Genomic DNA, 19,692 nt, shown 5'->3' on the forward strand with positions numbered 1-19,692 from the left:
CTTAAAGCGCAGCTCCCCTGTGGGTAACTGCAGACTCAAAGCAGGGTTGTGTGTTGCCTGAGGATCCCAGTATACTTTGAGCATTGTGTGAGCCTGATGCTGTCCATGTGCCAGGTAAGTGTGGCTGTGTTGGAATGGCAGCAAGAGCAGTCTTACTTTGGTAGCTGAGACTGCATGATGGTCCTTCCCATCCAGCTCCTGAAATGTCAGCTTTCAGGCAGAACTTCTCTTTGAACAGCATTCCTACCCTCTGCTCACACTATCTCTCTCTGGACAGAGGCTATGCCTGGCATCAGCATGTCTACAAGTGAAGAAAATCCAATGAAAAGAGCTTATCACCAATTTTAAATAAAAAAGTAAAATTCTGGGCTCCCCTTCCTTCCTGGGAACAATTTTGTGACAGATACGACTTGGGAAAATTATATTTAGCATGGAACGAGCCTCCACCAAGAACTACATTGAGGAAACTGGGCTCAGTTTCACAATCTGACTGATTAGCTTTTGAAAATCATGTACTGAAACCATAAAATACGCTCATAAAGTGTTCAGGCAAGGAAAGATTTTTTTGAGCATATACATTTGGCTAAGTTAGCTATACAGTGAAACAGTGCATGACAAAATATACAGTGGCTAACCACATAATAACCCAAATATCTTGGGTTTTGAGATATATACAATAGGGCATCATCTTAATTTTTAAAGAAGTGTGCAATATAACTGATGGTTATTATTATTATTAAACTACGTTCCTTAGAGGGAAGGGATTTTATTATATATGAAGTCTGAAACAACAAAGGTGTAATTAGTCATAACAACATGAAAGTACTGTATGAGAATTAAAAACCTGCAGTGCGTTCCGGAGACTGGAGCAAACATGATACTGTGTTTGAGAGAAGAGCCAGGTGGTCATGAAACTGAACACTACACTGTATTGGAAATGCACATGGGCTTCAGGAGGTCTGATCAAATCTAACCTGGGCACTTTAGGAGTTGTGAGCTTAACGTGACACTTGAATTTTCTGTTTTGTTGGGGTTTGGGTTTTTTTTTTCTGAAGTGATTTTGGTTTATTGCTCAACGAATGGGAAATGCATTGATTTGCCTTTTTAGAAAGACAGCTTGTCCAATGTTGACTGAATTGTGACTGGATTAAACTTACATAATATGTCTTTCAGAGTGTGACTAATTGGAATTTACTGCAAGCCATGGATGACTTTAAAATTAATTCTGTGGAGTCTTCATAATAAGACCTACTGATTGCGAGACTGGTAGCAGAAAATACACACACATTATACCGCCAACACCGAGAGCAAATAATGCTCAAGAAAACAGCTGTTTTTCCCACACTCTGAAGGGCTACACCAGGGAAAAGTAAGGAGAGCAGAATCCTGGTAGGACCTAGACTGAAATACTCTTATGGTTGCAGTTTTAGAACAAATGACAACATTTGAAATAGCAGGTTAGGTTTGTTTGGTTTTCCTTTAGTCCACTGCATGTACAATGCAGAACCTCTAAACAGATGTCCTGGTTTAAGGGTTGTTGTGTTGCTGGGTTTGGTTTTTTTAGTGCTTGTTTAAGTCACTAAGAGGTACAGGACTCAGAGGCTGCTCTGGTTGCATGCTCTGCTGAGATGTTGCTTGGCTATTACTTCAAATCATTCCATTTTCAGTTCACCTCAGTCCTGTGAAATCATGTCCTTAAATTAAATTTAGAAAAGACAGCCCTGCAGTTTCCTTCCTCCTGGAGTCTGCACAGCGTATTGCTTCCTACGTGTGCAATGGTTGCAAATGTCTGTCAGAAAAAAATTAATTTAAAAAAATAAAATCAAGACTTTATTTAGGAAAGTGGAAGAAATATTGCTCTCCTCCTCAGTTTTCTACTTCTTTTTTTTTTATCCAGTATGTAGCAGACAGTATCTAATAGTTGTCCCCATCAAGGTAGCCTCCAGGCAGAGTGAGTCTTAAAGATAACTGTTGGAAAATGAAAGGGCTATGGAGAGGAGACTTTGCTGATGAGTGGGAGAGTAGGAGCCACTGGTGTAGAGCAGGACTTTCAAGCTGGGAATAGAGACAGCGTAGGGCACCTGGAGCAGGAGAGCGCATTGGGACTTAAGAGCCTCCTGCGGGATTTGAGTTGAAACCCCAGGTCCATAACTTCATTTGTTTGTCTTCAGGGGTGGTGACTTATCTCTGCAATGACTAGGGCTACCTGAGGACAGTGGCTTGCTCTCTCTTCCTTTATTCACTCACGTTCTGGTAAGCTAAAGATCTGGACCTGCCTCATGACCCAAACTGTGGTCAGGAAGTTGTGTACAACAGAAATTTCGTTCTTTGTTTTGGTTTTCAAAAGAAAGAAGGTGTGCTGCATTAAGAAGTGCACTAGCTTGCAATGCCAAACTCCCGAAGTCACGTAATTACAGAAGAATGAGCATATATGCATTATAGAATTAAGTTATCTGAAAGCAGTTGTATGAATTTTATCACAACACTGATTTGTGTTGGGGAAATATATGTAAGAAATAGATAACAAATATATATTATTCATAATTTTTTCAGTTAGCTAGTTTCATGGCTTTGACTTACTTTCAGTTGAGGTTCCTCTACTGTGCACAACTGTAATGCATATGGCACATGTGACCCGCTGTGAGTATAGGTGAGCCAAGTATTCCTGTATTGGTAAACAGCAGAAAATGCTTTGCAGTGAGCAATGGGAAGCTGATTTATGTAAAACCAATACGCAGCCTGAGTTAGATTATTGTAACGCAAAGTAATGTTAGAATTAATATTCATAATCCTATAACTACTTTCCAGATTATAATGCATTTCCATAATTACAGCCATGAGACAGGACCTTTCCCTATTGGGTAATTTTGCTTACCTTTTTATCGGCATTCTTAAGATTTAATTTTCCAGGATCCTGAGATCCTTTCCTACTAACGTGACTCTGAAGTGCAGTTGAAAATAAATCAGTTCTTCAGAATTAGGAAAAAGGAAGCTGACAATTAAGGAATGAGTATGTCAAAAAACAAATATGCAGTCTACCAGCAATTGAAAGGAAAATTCAGAGTGTTTTATCTTGCTTCCTTAGCAGGATTATACAGAATAAAAAGGGTTGTTTCAAATAGTAAATGTGCTCTTGAAAATCGCTGGGTTATATATTTCCAACAAACTCCATTTTCAAAGATTTTATTTCCTAGTATGGATGTTTCATGATTTATTCTGGCCCTTTAAAAAATAAGTTTCAAGTTCCAAAGTAGCATGTAGTGAACCTACATTTCCAGAACTCCACAATTTGCTTCCAGAGCTTGTTGTCACTCAGACTGTCTCGAGAGGATGACTGCTCTGGGGCAAGCTGAGGTCCACCTTGTTCCTTGAGGACATTTATCAGATGTAGCCCATGGGAATGAAACCATTAAGCGGCTTTAGCTGGAAAGAAAGGAGAGAATAAATTGAAAAGTCTCTCTGCTTCCTCATCATCAAGTCCCTACTATTCTCACACTTCACATAGATGAGCCGGTCAGGTTTTGCCTGACCTCATTTTTCTTGATCTCCTACTGGTGTGAAGTGTTACACTTAGACGGACATGCAGAAAAATGCGAGAGAGGAGCATTTATTTACCTGCACCAAAAATGAGTGGTTAAAAGCAAGACAGGCAGATTGAGGTAGCTGTTGGAGGATTATTTCTCAGTAGGATGGACCAACTAGCCTCCTGTTTGTAGTGAAACTGGGAACTGAGCCAGATGCTCCTAAGGCCCCTGTATGAGCCCCTAATGCCCAACAGCTTCATCCTGTATAATCTATAGCCGGCATTTCGATTATTAGCTATTAACTTGCATTGCAGATTAGCGGTTGGTGAAGCACATATGCTGATCCTTAATCTCTGTGACCTGACGCAGATGATTTTTGAAACCTGTAGAGAAGGTACTGGTGGCCATGCAAGGGCCTAGGGAAGGGGCTCACGGTGAGCATTGCTCTCAGCTGTGTTGGCAAGATTGAGCTAAATGCTAATGCTGTGATCCAGCTGCAAAACACACACCAATTCCACCCAGAAGACTGCGACAAACTGTGCTTGTCTCGGTTGTTACTGAGTCATGAGAGATAAAAATACCTTTGCTGCAGAAGGGAGAGCGGTTGTGGTGCTGCAGCCTGCGGGGAGAGAAGGGAGGGCCGTGCCCTGCCCAGCTGCACAGGCGAAGCTGTTGCGGCCTCAGTGTCGGGCTGGTGTCAGCCCCACGGATAAATCGCTGCCGTGGAAGTCAGACCAAAGGCCCGTTCGTGCAGTCTCTGACAAAGACTGTTCCTAAATGCTTGGAGAGCGCTAGAAGTAAAAGGGCAGGATGTGTGGCCCTCAGGGTGTCCCCTCCCATCACCGTGTCGCTGGGGAGAGCCTCCCTGGGCCGGGCTGCCCCGTCAGCAGCTCCGGGTGGCTGCGGCCTCGCCTGCCCTGGCTCTGCGAGAGCCCGTGCCCTGCCGGCTCTGCTGCGCCCCGCGGCCTCGCTTTAGGGACGTCGGGGTGCAAGCCTAGCTCCTTCGGCTCGCGGGAAGGGTAGCGAGGACCGGGCTGTCCCGTGCACGTTTCCACGTCATTCGCATCGCTCCAGGCAGAAGGTCTCACTCTCATTTAGGGCCGCGCGTCATTCACCTATTAACATTCCTAAATCCCCAGCGAGAGGCGCCGCAGCCGGGCGGGGCAGAAACGGTGGTGAACTTTGGGCAGCGTTTGCGTTCACCTCGCTACTCGAGGAGCGCGACGAGCCTCTTACTGTACGAAAGGCATTGGAGAAACGTAATTTTAAAGGAAGAGCGCCGAGCGCCGCCGGCCGCCGTGCCCGGGCGGGGGGGGCCGGGGCTGCCCCGCGGGCGCCGGGCGGGGCGCTGGCAGCCGGGGCGGAGCCGCTCCCGCTCCCGCCGCCCAGGGAGCCCTCCCGAGCCGCTCCGCTCCCCGAGATGCTCCCTTCTGCTGCTTCCCTCCGAGCCTCGTAGACCCACGGCACTGGGGGGGCTGTGCCTCCTTCCCGGCGGCTCCGAGATGCCCTCCAAGGAGTCCTGGTCGGGGCAGAGCTCGAGGCGGGGGGGCCGCCAGCCAGACTTGCTGCTGGCAGCCTTGGGGATGAAACTGGGGGCGCAGAAGTCCGTGACCATCTGGCAACCTCTGAAACTCTTTGCTTATTCGCAGCTGACGTCGCTCGTCAGAAGAGCCACTCTGAAAGAAAATGAACATATTCCAAAATATGAGAAGATCCATAACTTCAAGGTAAGAAATCGTGCCGCTTATTTGTTTTTAAGGTACGGGGTCTATAGTTTTTATTTTAAAACAGTCCGGTGTATAATACATCCTCAGAATGTGACTTTCTGGGAATTTAAACGCTTTGATTAAATCTCGTTGCCGGTTAAATCAATCATAACATCTTTAGCACATAGCAGCACAGTAACAAGAATTTTGTTGTTGATTGCATGCGTGCATGTATTTCTTTCAATAATATTTGCCGTACCTAGGTTGTCTCTTTTATTTATAATTGTTTTAGGTGAGAGAAATGCTAAAGGTGAGAAAAACGGGCAAAGTTTCTTTCCACTCAAATGAACACAGTTCTGTTTTACTTATGATGATACGATGCCAAAAAATCTTTTAGATCTGTGATTAGAGGATTAAACTGATCTTATCTCAGTTTGTCACTGGTAAATAGCTTTCGAGGTAAGAAGTATGTTCTGCTGCATCTGGATTGAGCAGATGGTCTGCGTTTCCCTTAGTTTCTGGCTTTTCTCCTGTGTTAATGAATTGAGCGTGTTGAAAGCAGCATGGCTCACACTGTGGGGCTACTGGAGCTGCTGGCATTAGCAACTACCTTGTGTTTTAATAAAATTTACTTAGTCTTCTATGTAGCTTCTAATTGTTGTTTTAATTATTTTAAATAAATGATGCTCTTTGCAAAGAGAGGTACATGCCAATACAACATACCCATGGTTTGTGTCTGTATCTGTAATAAGTGTCCAGTAAGGATTTAGTAATTTAACCTTTTGGCAGTCAGATGCATTGTATAATAGGCAGTCTTTATCTGTAAAGACTAAGTGAATTGATGTTATACTGCATTCCTGTAGATGACAGTACAAACTTCAAATGTAGTTCCTGAAGCCCAGATTTTATCTTTAATACCACCCCCCAGCCCCCTTGTAGCTTCTGCTTTTATTCTAGGAGAAGGGGAAATCATTAATATAGTACAGGCATCTGGTGATACAAGTATCTGTTAATTGTCTCATTTTTGGTTTTGATTTCCATCAACTGTGTACATGTGTGTGCACATACGTATATTTACCTATTATCCTTCTGATTTTATTTAAATCACTTTCTGTCTTTTGAGTTCAGATAACCACTAAAATTGGAAGCTTTATATGATCAGGATGGTTTATATGTCTTAATTTTTCAATAAAGTACGGATTTGAAAACCGTGAAAAAATGTTATGTAAAACATGGCATAAAATAATCCTGCCGGCTGTCAGTTAAATGCAGAGCATTTTTTCACAGGCTCCAGAGGTATCCTAGAAGTCTGAAATGTCTTTCAACTTTCACCTGTTCTTTAGAGTTTGAAGCTAATTCTTGCAGATGCCAGCAGATAGAGAATTTCCATGTACTAGAGTGTATGTAGGATAATGTGCATTTAATTTTGCACACATCTGTATTCCTTAGCTGCTTTCCTTTAGCAACCTGGAACACATCTGTTTTGAAATTAATCCAGTAACTTGATTTTCATTCGTTTGGGTTTGTTTATTTGTTTTTCTTCCAGAAACTGTTTCTGGAAAGTTTGGAAGCTGTATGTATGGGCTGATCCAAGGTTATAACTACAGCACAAACTTTCCACATAGATTGTTTTCTTAATATTATTTGTACTGTAGTTCCTTTATGCATACAATTTCCAGAAACATATACCTCAAAAAGTTACTCTTTTCTGAAGTCAGTGAATTGGAGTCACCTTATGCAGGTAATTTGTGCTATGAAAAAGTAGAAAGGAACAAGCCCCATACCCCTTAAAGGATACACAGCAACCAACCTACCCGCTGAAGGAATGCAGCTGGTGTTCACAAGCTCTGAATGTAGCCACTGTCACATTTGAAGGGACCATAAGCCTTCATAATTATTGCATTATGGATCTGAAATGAATGGCCATCATTAAGTCATGTGCTTCTCTCCTTTCTCATTCCTTGCATCTGTCAAATTTTTCTTCTCACATGTATAGACGTCATCCTTTAAAATGTCTACAGCTCCTAGGTTGCCTGCCAAGCAGCAAATGTGCCACCCATGTGGGAAGGAAGGAAATGTCAATCCCAGGGTCTTGAAGCTAGACTCTGAAACAAAACAAGAAACAACAACCCAGAAATTAAATAAATTTGTATAGTTCAGCTAACCATTAGTGACTGCTGTCCCCGGAGGCTCCATCAGCAAAAAGGAGGACGCATGCTGTTTGTACCTCTGCAGTTAATCTTCTTTTCTTTATACAAGCACGAGGCAGCAGACAGGGACCCCTAACCCTTTCCCGGCTGCTTCTTTGATCAGGCACGTTGCTAGTCACAGAAATGAAGGAGTCTTAGAAGTCTTTTAACACTGGGAATGCTGTAGCATCCCAGCAGAGGAAGGAGAAGTGGAGAATCATTAATGCACAACAACTAGTGCTGTTGTCTTCGAGAAGGGAAGAAGACAGCAGCAGCCACTCCAGAGGCAAGCTGGGGTTAGCAAACACCTAAGAGGCTTGGCCAGAGGTTAGGAGACCTCAGTCCTTCCTCTGCGTCTCCTGTTCCTGTGGGGTAGGAAGGTGGGGACCCTCTGATTCTGTTGCCTCCAGCAAAATTCAGGTAGATGAACACTGTGACAGAGAAGCAGTGTAGTGATGGTCTTCACAGGAGCACAGGTGCCTAGGCAAGGAGTGAATATGAAAGCTGCTTTTAACTCTTTAAATCATGGAGAGGTCTCCTGAATAAATCTGTTCATCTATGGTTTGCTCCAAGGGTTGTTTGAAAGAAGAATGTGAAGGCAGTTCTGCTAGGAGTGCTGACACAGCTGGGTTTTTGAAAGCATTTTGATCTTACTTAAATCAGTTGGACTGTGGGTTGCCTCCTGCCTGAAGCGAGCAGGCTGGCCAGCTGGGGTGACGGGGTGCTCTGCAGGCAGAGCTGGCTGGTAATGATCTCCAGCTCTGTAATATTCCTCTGACTGGGGAGGTCTGGTCTTTCATGAGCGCATCTCAAATGCAAATACAGAGTGGCTGAATTCTCTTAAATAATCTCCATAAGTAAAGAAAGGAATGTCTGCTCTGTCGGAGTTTTTAATGCTGTTCTCACTTGAGCCTATTCCACAGGATGAGAGCTAGGAATTAAAAATGATGGAGGATTTACGCATATTTTGCCTTTTTCTAATTTGTAAGAAGTTTTCACTTCATAGTTCTGTTTTCTTCTCTATAAATCTCATATAAAAAAAATCATTTTATATTAATTGAAGTGTATCAGCCAAGAGAGATCTACGTTGTTTGACACAGCATTTTATTTAGATCAAATTGAATAATGGGATTTGAAGGTATTTGAGGTAGGACTGTGAGTGTGACTTGATTGAATCTGTCTATTTGCATATTTGATTTCTTTTGCTTTCCTTCTGTATACTCTGCTTTTCTGAAGTCCAGCACACCCAATGAGATCTCTTGTAAAATGAATCATGAGACCAAATCAGGACAGTCACTTCACCATCCTCAAAATTTCAGCACCACCTTCTTTCACAGAAAGGCTTTTACTGTCTTTCAGTTTCTTGCCCATTAAATGGAATAAATCTCCTCACGCTTTCTGGTACAAACCTATGTATATGGATGTGTGTGTGATGGAAATCAATTAAAATATGGTTTCTTACCTAGCTGATATGTTATCCGCTCAATAATTTTAAGCAGCTGGGCACCTCCTGGGCAGGCAGCTGAAGGACGAGCTTCAAGCAACAGCAGGAACCTCAGATTTGATGGGAAGAGGAGCCTGTGGCAAAATGCCATGTGGATTGGAATGTTCCAGGTTGGTTATTTAAAGGAGGACCAGGAGGAGCTCTGGTTTGGGATGTGTGAGGTGAGCATTAGGCCAAAGCAGGGGTATATGAGTTGGGTTTAAAGTAATGCCCTCTTTTCTCTCAGGTGAGGCAATTTTTTTATTAGGGCACTGAACGCAAAGGGCTCCCCTTCCTCAGTCCTCTGGAATTTCTCTGTCTGCATCTCCTCATCTCTCCATTGCGCCCCTACATCCCGTCATTTTTTTGCTGTTAAAAAACCCAGATATGCCTAATGAGGTGCCTTCTGCCCTGAGCCCTGCACGTCCTCCCCACCTGGTGCCGTGCTTTGGACTTGGGCACTGACCTTGCTCCTTTGCCTGCTGTTTGTGTGGGGTTGGAGAAAATAGTAAAACTATGCTTGAAATGTTAATGGCTGGGGGGCAGTTATGTAAGTGGTGCATTGGGATGATAGATTAAAAGGAAGAAGGAAAGGGAAAAAAATTGAGATTACAGCAAGAAATCTCCTGCTTAGTGAAACTTGTTAGTCAGTGCAATAACCTTGCCATTGCTTGTCAAATTTAAAATTAGCCCGGCAAAACACCTTGAAGGTCTTCACTCCCCTCCAGCTTTTGTGACTCATGGGCCCTGGGGAATTCTTAGCTCCCTTGGCTGATTATATGTATTCTTTCAGACACCTGTGGCTCCTGATGACTTGAGCTGGCGGAGCACTCTGCAGGTGTCTCATAAGTGCTATAGTCCAAAGCATAAAACCACTCTTCTGCCTAGATTAGTGTGGTGGTGCTTCACTGAAGCAAGAAGGTGTCCGTGCCTGTCAGAACTGCGCTGAAGTCTGTGTTGCCATGCATCATTTTCCCCAGGATATTGTCTCTTTTTTCTCTCGCTCTTCACAAAATAGATATGCCTCCAGAAGACTATTTTTTACTATCCTTCTGTGCAGTATTTGGAAGCATCACACAGTTTCTTAGTCGTTGTCTTATTAATGCCTGAGATGGCACAGTCAATTAATTGTAATAAATAACAGTTGCAAGGCTACTTGGTGAGTTGGTGAACACTGAGAACATAACAGCCTTTCAAGCCAGCACTGCTTCCAGAAAGGAGAGATGTTTTTCCACACCAGCTTAAGTCAGCAGAGATGCTGATGGATTTTGTTGACTGTGGTTCCTCATCGCCCTCCTCAGCCGAAGCAATGTCCTGCCTCCTCTTTGAGGGTGACCCATTTGAAAGACCAAAGGGGGAGCTTCAGAGTAGAAACAACATACTTTTCCAGAATTGACTGGGGGCAGGATATAGCCTTAAATGTGCATTAAAAGTGAAGGCTCAGTTGAGAACTGGTCTCTGCTGGATAGGCTTTGCCAGTATAGACAGATTCATGGATCACTTTAATGCAGGGGCTGATGATTTTAACACAAGTTATTCTGCTAGTGAAATTTGTACTACTACTTTGAAACAAATAAGCTACCCTGGTCCTGGCCCGCAATTTACTGGTGTAATTGCATCTGTGCTAGGTATTTTGGTAGTGTGAAAACTCGTAGCAAACTCCTTCTGTGCCAAATCATATTATTCTAACAAGAACTGCTCAGGAAAGCTGTGTCTGATTATTGGGAACGGGGAGATAGAAAGCACGAAAAAATTGCTGCAAAAAGACCAGAAACTGCCACAAACTCTTGCTATATTAAGCACAGCCATTTTTCTCTGGCTTCTAACATGAACTCCTTTCTATTTCTGATCTTCTGAAAACTGGGGCAGATGCCGATTTGGGGTAAATTGGTCTAGCTCTGTTGAAAAGAGGATGCTGTTTTTTTTTTTTTTTTATTAGGTACAGACCTGGCACTGAATGTATTTGCAAAACATTTTTAAGTGAGTCACTACACTCAAATGAATATTCAGAAAGAGAGCTTAGGTGCCTCTAGTACAGTCCCTGGGGATAGTCTCTGCGTGTTCTCACAGATAAGAAAACCCCAGGAAATTTGATGTTTCTTTTAGACTCCAAGTACTTGCGGGGGAAAAAAATGTTCAAAGGCCTGGAAAATATCTGGAGAATAAAACTAGAGAAAAACTTCCACAAAACTTCTGAGAAGATCTCATCAGCCCTATGTTGTTGCTTCTGGAACTTATAGTGCATTATAGAACAGTTCAAGCCAGAAAAGGTTTTAGGCATTGATGGATTTTAGTCTCCTAAGGTATTTATTTAATGTTACTTCTACTTTTTTGCTTTTTTTTGGAAGACCAGCACTTTTCCAAAGCAGATTCCAAATACCACAATGTTATTTAATCCTTTTTGGTTTCTTGATGCAAGTCCCTGAATTCAAGCTTTCCCTCTGTTTATAAAAAAATAAAAAGCTTTCTTTCTAAATCCTTAGTTTATTTAAGCTGTAAATCCTTCCCACTATACCAGTGATTTTATTAGTCTCCAGTTGTGGATCTTGTGAGTTTTCCATGTGCACAGCCCCAAGAACAGACCAGCTTATGTCTGTGGTGAAGCTTAGAAGTGCTGTGCTGGGGAGGGCTGGGAGTTTGCCTTGGGCATCTTGTAGTGCTTGTCATGCTCTCTCATCATCAACAGCTTTTCCTCTGACTTATCCTTAGCATCATTGCAAAAGTGTTCCTTTAGGAATCTCTTAGGGTTTATATTCTGTCTATGTTATTACGTATATTGTATTTACATCATTACATATAGCATATATGAGGTGTGTGTATATGTATACAATTTTAAATATAAGGATTTTATTCAATTCTCACCTCTAGTTTCAGATTTTTTTTCTGTATGAACACAGGTATCGAGTAAAGTGGACCTGGAATTAAATAGACAATGTTCCAATTTCCAGATACCAATTTAAAGAAAATTTGCTATTCCATTCTTAAAGGAAGATGCCTGTTTTCATTGAATCCACAAGCCAAAACAGCAAACAACCTTCATTTTTTTGGTTTGGCTCTCATAGTGCTTAACCAGACGTTAATTTCCAGTTGTTCCAGTCTCTGCTGACATGATCAGTGCAAACCACAAAGTAAACAAAACATGACAGTGTTTCTGCCTCCAAGTGGATTAGGACCTGGAGGAAGGTTTGCCTGCTCAACATTCATGTCAGTGTATCCACTGGCAATAACTATGCTATTTATACTCCATGCTCTGAACGATGCGGCAGCGTTCAGCCAGCATCTCTCCTCTGAAGAGCTGCTGGTCAAAGTCATCGGAGCAGTCCCAGGCTGGCTCCACACATTAACACCCCAGCTGGTCTAGGCAAAGTCAGCTCCAGTTTTGCAGAAGGTATTTTCCAATGGTCTCAGTTACTTTCATTTCTGTTACACCTTTGCATGAAAGCAATTATCTTGCAGCTCTGCTGCGTGGGTTGCCATGGCTTTTTTTCCTCTTCTCGGATTACTCATCAGCAGCAATGTTTGCCTCACAGAAGGAATATCATGTGCTGAAATGTTGGGAGTGCTTGAGACCCTTGTTTCAGAGGCACTATCTAATCATTGTAATGTATGCAAGGATTAAATTGAACCATTGTTCAAACTGATAGTTGAGCCAATTGACTTTCTCATTGGCATCTCTTCTGTACGTTCCCATCCAGGCAATCTCTGCCTCGACCAAGGATGGACAAAACAGGCACGCCTGTTGGGTGCCAGCATGGGTCTGCTCAGTGCCTGATAAAATCAACTGTGACAGGGAGGCAGACATTAATAATACAGGCTGAGTTCATTGTTTTATTCAGACTTAGAATGCCTCCCATATCCAATTAAAAGTTTGGTAGAGTCCCAACAGGCACAGTTCAGTTGATAGAATTGCAGATCAGCTAGGACCACTGGGCTGAGAGCCATCAGCAGTGTCCCATCATCCTTGGGAATTTATTTGAAAGACAGTATAGCCAGCAATACTGTACCTTTGGAGCACCGTGCAGTACAAATGCTCAATGTGTGCCATTTATTCAGTCCCTGGTCGGCTTGGTCTCCTCTTCATGCACCAGCAAGGCTTCTACCCTAGACTGTAGGACTCTAGTAGCCCAAAAGGATAGATAGATTAACAGGTTTTTTTCCATCCTTTTTTCAAGTTGATGAATTTGATCCCAATACCGATGGTAATACCTGTTTTTTCCAAAAATGCATTATTCTCATCATCAGTTCAGTGTGGAGAGCTATAAAGGAGGTGCTCTGTATGGAGCAAGGTGTTGATGGAGTGGCATTCAGGGAGACCATGGCAGCAGCCTCTCAACGAAGGAAAGTGTTTTTGTGTACTGTCACAGAGACTTTTGCTTTCTGTGTTTGGTGTTGATTTTGCATGACTGTAGTTTGTCAGATCCAGCCCTGCTTTCTTCCCAGCAGTAGCTTGGCTAAAGCTCTGCTGATCTATCATGTTCTCTCATATCACGTTTGAACAGCACTTTGCTGATATTTCCTCAGCCTCTTCTTCCCTGCCCTGATGAGTGATATAATGTTAAGTGTCCCAGTTACTAATACTAATAATCTGCTGGCTCATTCTTGGTTTTCAGATAGCAATCAAGGCTAGATGAACAGCTGCCTAGTAAAAACCAAAAGCGTAAAAAGTAAGTGGAGTTATGAGATACATGGGTAACTAACTTCAACAGTGACCTTTATAGAGCTTCAGAAATAATGATGAGAAATCTGCTTGGGACGTTCACAGCTTGTGGTATAATCTGTTGTCAGAGCCATTGGATCTTTTTTTTTATTATTTGGTTCTCCTAAAACGTCGTCTCTTTTTCTAAGAAATGTTTTAATTCAATTCAAAATAAAAAATAAATTATTTCTATAACACTTATCAATCACAGGAGTTAAGCTATTTTTTCCTATATGTAAGAAAATGTCTTTCAAGCCTAAGTAAAAAACTCCTCCTATATAAGATCACAGTAGTTAAATGTTTGTTACACCTTGCTTATGTTGCAGGAGAGTTCATAATAGAAGTACCTAGGTGTAAGCCCAGTGAAGACTCTCCTCTTATCTCAGATTGAAGGACAGCTTAGTAATAAGATTTTCTCTAGATTTTTTTCTTTGAATATTCCCCCTGCAATTTTACAAATTAAGATTAAAACCAATTTATTGTTCTCTCCGACTCACCCACGTTCCACATTCCTCAAAAATCACTTGCAATTGAAACCTTACGGAAGGAGAGGGAAAAAGAGTTCTGGAGTAGGAGTGAGAATGGAAGGGCTGGGAGATATAAAGCCACAGTTGGCAATCCTGCTTTCTCACATTTTATAAGACAGTAAAATCTGCATATGGCAGATGCTCTTTTTATAAGGGGAAAGAAACTCCTTGTAGTTTAAGTCAGGATCTCTGAGACTCTGCTGGGTGTGTTTTCAGCATTTTTTCTGGAAAGCGTGTTCTAGTTTTGAAAACAAGCAAGTCACTTGGCAGATTTTTTGAATGGGGAATTAAATATAAAAATCAGAACGCTTTATTAAGCAGTGTTTTGTAATAAGTGCAGTATTGTTTGCAGGTGCTGGCTCTTGAACTAGCAAAGGGATGCAAACGTGTTTCTTCTTAGCATGCTGCCAGGCTCTGCTCTGTGGGATTAGAGGCTGTTCTGACCTCAGAAGACCAATTTTTCACTATTTTCTGGCATTACTTACTGTGTCTGATTTCATTTCCAGAGATGGTGTGTATTCTGACCAGCGGAGGGTTAGATGTCCAGTTCCGCTCCATGGTAGTGGGAAGATTAACACTCCGGCACCACTGAGCTCTGGAAAAAGACAGCACCGCTTAGAAAACCCAAAAGAGGCTTCAGAGCTGATCCTGCGGGGTTGTGTACACCAGGGATGGCAGGACATTATGACCTTTGGGCCTCCTCATTAAAATTGCCAGAGAACCTCTCTATTGCATGTCAGATAAAGGACGAAGCAAGGTAGACCATTATGGAATATAGCAAAACCTACCCTCTCCTTTTAATTTGTTTTACTTTGTAATCAGAATAATGGATGAGAAAGAATAATTTGTATGGTGCACTGTAAAGCTGAGCAAAGTCCAGATAAGTCTTCTGACAGAGAAGTTAATTTCTTAACTGATGATATGAAAAGGCATTTCAGTATTTGGATGCAGCCTGGATGCGTGGGACGAGAGAACAGTGGTGATGGTGAACCTGAAGGGCAAAGTCAATCTTTATCTTTTGAAAGGTGTCCAATACATGCACTTCTGGTATGAAAGAGGAACGTCTGTTTTGTCCTTGTCATTTTTAAGTTGATGATGAGTCATATAAAATTCTCCTAGAGGTGAGTTGAGAACCAGGATAATGTCAGGGGAACTGGCTGTAGAAGAAAGGTAATTAAATTCTTTTTTTTCACCTAAGTGGCTAATAGTTATTAGAAACGTAAGAGAACCTGAGCTCATAAAAATAAATAAATAAAGTGAAGGGAGGCAGATGGTTGAAGTGATAAATTTGAGATATGGTAGACCCTGCAGAAAAGTTCTTAGGGAGAGTCAGGAGAATCACAGAATCACAGAATCACAGAATAACCAGGTTGGAAGAGACCCACCGGATCACCGAGTCCAACCGTTCCTACCAAACACTAAACCATATCCCTCAGCACCTCGTCCACCCGTGCCTTAAACACCTCCAGGGAAGGTGACTCAACCACCTCCCTGGGCAGCCTGTTCCAGTGCCCAATGACCCTTTCTGTAAAGAATTTTTTCCTAACGTCTAGCCTAAACCTCCCCTGGCGGAGCTTGAAGCCATTCCCTCTTGTCCTGTCCCCTGTCACTTGGGAGAAGAGGCCAGCACCCTCCTCTCTACAACGTCCTTTCAGGTAGTTGTAGAGAGCAATGAGGTCTCCCCTCAGCCTCCTCTTCTCCAGGCTAAACAACCCCAGCTCTCTCAGCCGCTCCTCATAAGGCCTGTTCTCCAGCCCTTTCACCAGCTTTGTTGCTCTTCTCTGGACTCTCTCCAGAGCCTCAACATCCTTCTTGTGGTGAGGGGCCCAGAACTGAACACAGTATTCGAGGAGCGGTCTCACCAGTGCCGAGTACAGAGGGAGGATAACCTCCCTGGACCTGCTGGTCACGCCGTTTCTGATACAAGCCAAGATGCCATTGGCCTTCTTGGCCACCTGGGCACACTGCTGGCTCATATTCAGTCGGCTGTCAACCAACACACCCAGGTCCCTCTCCTCCAGGCAGCTTTCTAGACAGACTTCTCCCAGTCTGTAGCACTGCATAGGGTTGTTGTGCCCCAAGTGCAGGACCCGGCATTTGGCCTTGTTAAACCTCATGCCATTGGACTCTGCCCAGCGGTCCAGCCTGTTCAGATCCCTTTGCAGAGCCTCCCGACCCTCCAGCAGATCGACACTTCCACCCAGCTTAGTGTCGTCCGCAAACTTGCTCAGGGTGCACTCGATGCCTTCATCCAGGTCATTGATGAAGACATTGAACAGGGCTGGACCCAGCACTGAGCCCTGGGGAACCCCACTTGTCACTGGCCTCCAGCTGGATTTCACACCATTTACCACCACTCTCTGGGCCCGGCCATCCAACCAGTTTTCCACCCAGGAGAGTGTGCGCCTGTCCAGCCCAGAGGCTGACAGTTTCTCAAGCAGAACGCTGTGAGAAACTGTGTCAAAGGCTTTGCTGAAGTCCAGGAAGACCACATCCACAGCCTTTCCCTCATCCAGTAGCCGGGTCACTTTGTCATAGAAGGCGATCAGGTTAGTCTGGCAAGACCTGCCTTTTGTGAACCCATGTTGACTGGGCCTGATCACCCGGTTCTCTTGCATGTGCTTCATGATAGCACTCAAGATCACCTGTTCCATGACTTTCCCTGGCACTGAGGTCAGACTGACAGGCCTGTAGTTTCCTGGGTCCTCCCTGCGGCCCTTTTTGTAGATGGGCACAACATCAGCCAGCCTCCAGTCCAGTGGGACTTCCCCAGTCTTCCAGGACTGTTGGAAGATGATGGAAAGGGGTTTGGCCAGCACATCCGCCAGCTCCTTCAGTACCCTAGGGTGAATCCCGTCCGGCCCCATAGACTTGTGACTGTCCAGTCGGGCTAGCAAGGCTCTGACCACCTCCTCTTGGATCACGGGAGCCTCATTATGCTCCTCTAGCTCCTGGGTTTGTACACAGATGGAACGACCCTCCTTACGACTAAAGACTGAGGCAAAGAAGGCATTAAGTACCTCAGCCTTTTCCTCATCCCCTGTTACTGTTGTCCCTTCTGTGTCCAATAGGGACTGTATGGTCTCCCTAGTCCGCCTTTTATTATTTATATATTTGTAGAAAGATTTTTTGTTATCTTTCACAGACTTGGCCAATCCAATTTCTAGCTGAGCCTTAGCCCTTCTGATTTTTTCCCTACACAATCTCACTTCCCTCCTGTAGTCCACCCAAGAGGCCTGTCCCTTCTTCCAGAGGCCATAAACATTTCTTTTCTTCTTGATAGAAGGTGCAAAGGTGCAGACCATGGTGGGGGGAAAGATGCCAAGAAGGAGAAATGTTCACTGCTAAACGAACAGCCAGTTAGAGATTGGGCTCCTGAGGTCTGGTGAGTATCAGTGCTGGAGATGGCCCTGGGGAGGCCAGGATAGGACCCCAGCACCCAGGGGAAGCATTAAGAAGTGCTTTAGCAAATGCTGCACTTGATGATGAATTGAAATCGGCAGACATAAAGGGAAAGGATAGTATCATTTATTCTTTGGCAAGAAATATTAATGTATCAGAATTTGTTCTTGTTCTGCCTAAGGAAAGAAGTTAAAATACCAACATTTCAAAGAATAAGACAAAATTCCCCTTCATTTACAATCATGATACTAAAAAAAATTCTCTATAAACCTGGGAAGGATCCTGAAAAAGAGTTAGTTTTTGCTCAAACTTTTGAACTGCTTAATAAGTATTTGGGGAGGGTTCCTTTGACTGAAAAAAAGAGATGATGACTGAAAGGAAGCATTTTTGTCCCCTGAAAAAGTTCTGTTAGTCCTGCAGGCATTAAAGCACAGTGGTTTTTGCTTGAGGATATTAGAATGCGCTTATTCTGGGAAGGGAACACTGCCAAAGACCTGGAAAAAACCGCAAGGCTGAGGAAGAAAGCCAAGAAGATGTGGGTAGTGCAGGTGGGTAACGGAGAAGAAGGTGTGAAAAATCTCTTTGTGGTGAGAGGAAAAGAGAAAATGGAGATATTACAGCTGCTGACAGTCTTGCCATCATTTGCTTTGTAGAAGTCAGCTGGAGCTGCAGGGAGAAGGGGGCTCGTGGAGCACATAACACCTTCAAAAGGTGTGTGGGAGTGGGTGCAAACGGCAGCGAGCATAGCTGGGGGGAGACAGCCTGTGCCAGCACTGGGCGAGTGTGACACTTCACACCCTTATACTTCCTCCAGAGATGCTTAGCAGCACAGGGCTAGAGGTGATTATAAGCAGTGTAGTATTAGCACAGTATATATTAGTACAGATGTGCACATGAACTACTCAATGAATTACAGGAGTAACTTCACAGACTAGCACAGCAACTACCTTACTGCTGCTTTGTGGGCAGCAAATGCCAAGGAGGCTGCAGACCTTCCTGTAGCCAAAGCTGCAAGTGGTCTGAATTGCTGGGTGCTGCTCTGGGTTGTCACTTTTCGAGGTAAGTGTCACCTGGAATCCAGCTGCTGCTTAGATCAGTGGCAAAGGGGGTGCTCACCACCTCAGTTGGGTCTCTTCACATTTTGCTGTTTATAACCAGAGCTCTCTGTGGATGTCAGGCATTTGCATTTCCACCAGCTCCTTCTCTTCTCTGCTCCACACTGATCTGACCAGGCAGTGCACGTGTGTCAGTGCAAGTATGCCTGCCCTTATGCCCACTCAGTAACTGGAGAACTGAGTGATTTAATCCTAAAATATTTTTGCTACATTTCACTGCAAATTTTTGTCTTTTTTTATGGTCATTGGTTACTGATTTTTTTTTTGTCAGCCTGTCTATTCTAAAGAGAGGCCCAAAGCCTCTTACACTGTCGAAGGAAGCGATGATTTTCTCTTTAAAGAGTCCTGTGGTTTCCTACAGCAGGAGCTTTATCAGAATAAAATCGGAAGCAGCTACTGGTGTTTGCAGGATTTGTAACAAGCATGTGAGCTGAAATTGAACACAGCGGTGTTTTTTTTCTTCTTTAGCTTTGAGGTTTTTCCTAGTTCAGTGGATTCTTTTTTCCACTTCCTAAATTGATCTGGATTTTCAATATGTAGCGTTAGTCTGAAGAGAATTAATTTCCTTTTAGAGTTATTCTAAACTGGAAAGCGTATTTGCAGTATTTCTGTGTTTGGTGTTTTGCCTGGCAGAACTCCCTCCACCTGAGATGAAATCTTGCAGCCCCCTACGTGTTTCACCTTCTGGAGGAGAGGGCAAAGCAGAAGACAGTTTAAATTGAGAGGTGAACTCTTGCACTGTTGCTGCAAAAGTCTCACCTCGTGGCTGTAATGCTGCCCAAATGAAGGGATGCCAAGAGGTGGGAGGAGGGCTGTGACCTGCCATTCCTCTCTCTGCCCCACACGGTTTGGGAGCAGACTCCTCCACATCCAGTTCTGCTGCTCTGGACAGTTTGGGATGGAGAGCTCCTGTTTTTCCACGGGTCTGCAAGAGTCTTGGCAGTTAAGTCTTACATTTCTTTCTTCCTTTCCTGTGGTGATAAAGGGAAGCTTCCAGCAACTGCATGTGGTGCCTTCAAAGAAGAGGAATTCTGCCTTGTTTAGACACAT

General features: G+C 43.6%; 1 protein-coding gene across 1 annotated transcript in view; it reads left to right on the forward strand.

Annotated features, from left to right (window-relative positions):
* Positions 1–19,692, forward strand: part of CHN1 (chimerin 1) — a 106,502-nt gene that overhangs the window by 68,979 nt on the left and 17,831 nt on the right. Inside the window, exon 7 of the mRNA XM_069861098.1 lies at positions 5,174–5,251. Within this exon, the coding sequence (XP_069717199.1) occupies positions 5,174–5,251 (78 nt within the window). The remainder of the gene's footprint in view (positions 1–5,173; positions 5,252–19,692) is intronic.

Source organism: Phaenicophaeus curvirostris, chromosome 7, assembly GCF_032191515.1.
Source record: "Phaenicophaeus curvirostris isolate KB17595 chromosome 7, BPBGC_Pcur_1.0, whole genome shotgun sequence".
NCBI classification, from domain to species: domain Eukaryota; kingdom Metazoa; phylum Chordata; class Aves; order Cuculiformes; family Cuculidae; genus Phaenicophaeus; species Phaenicophaeus curvirostris.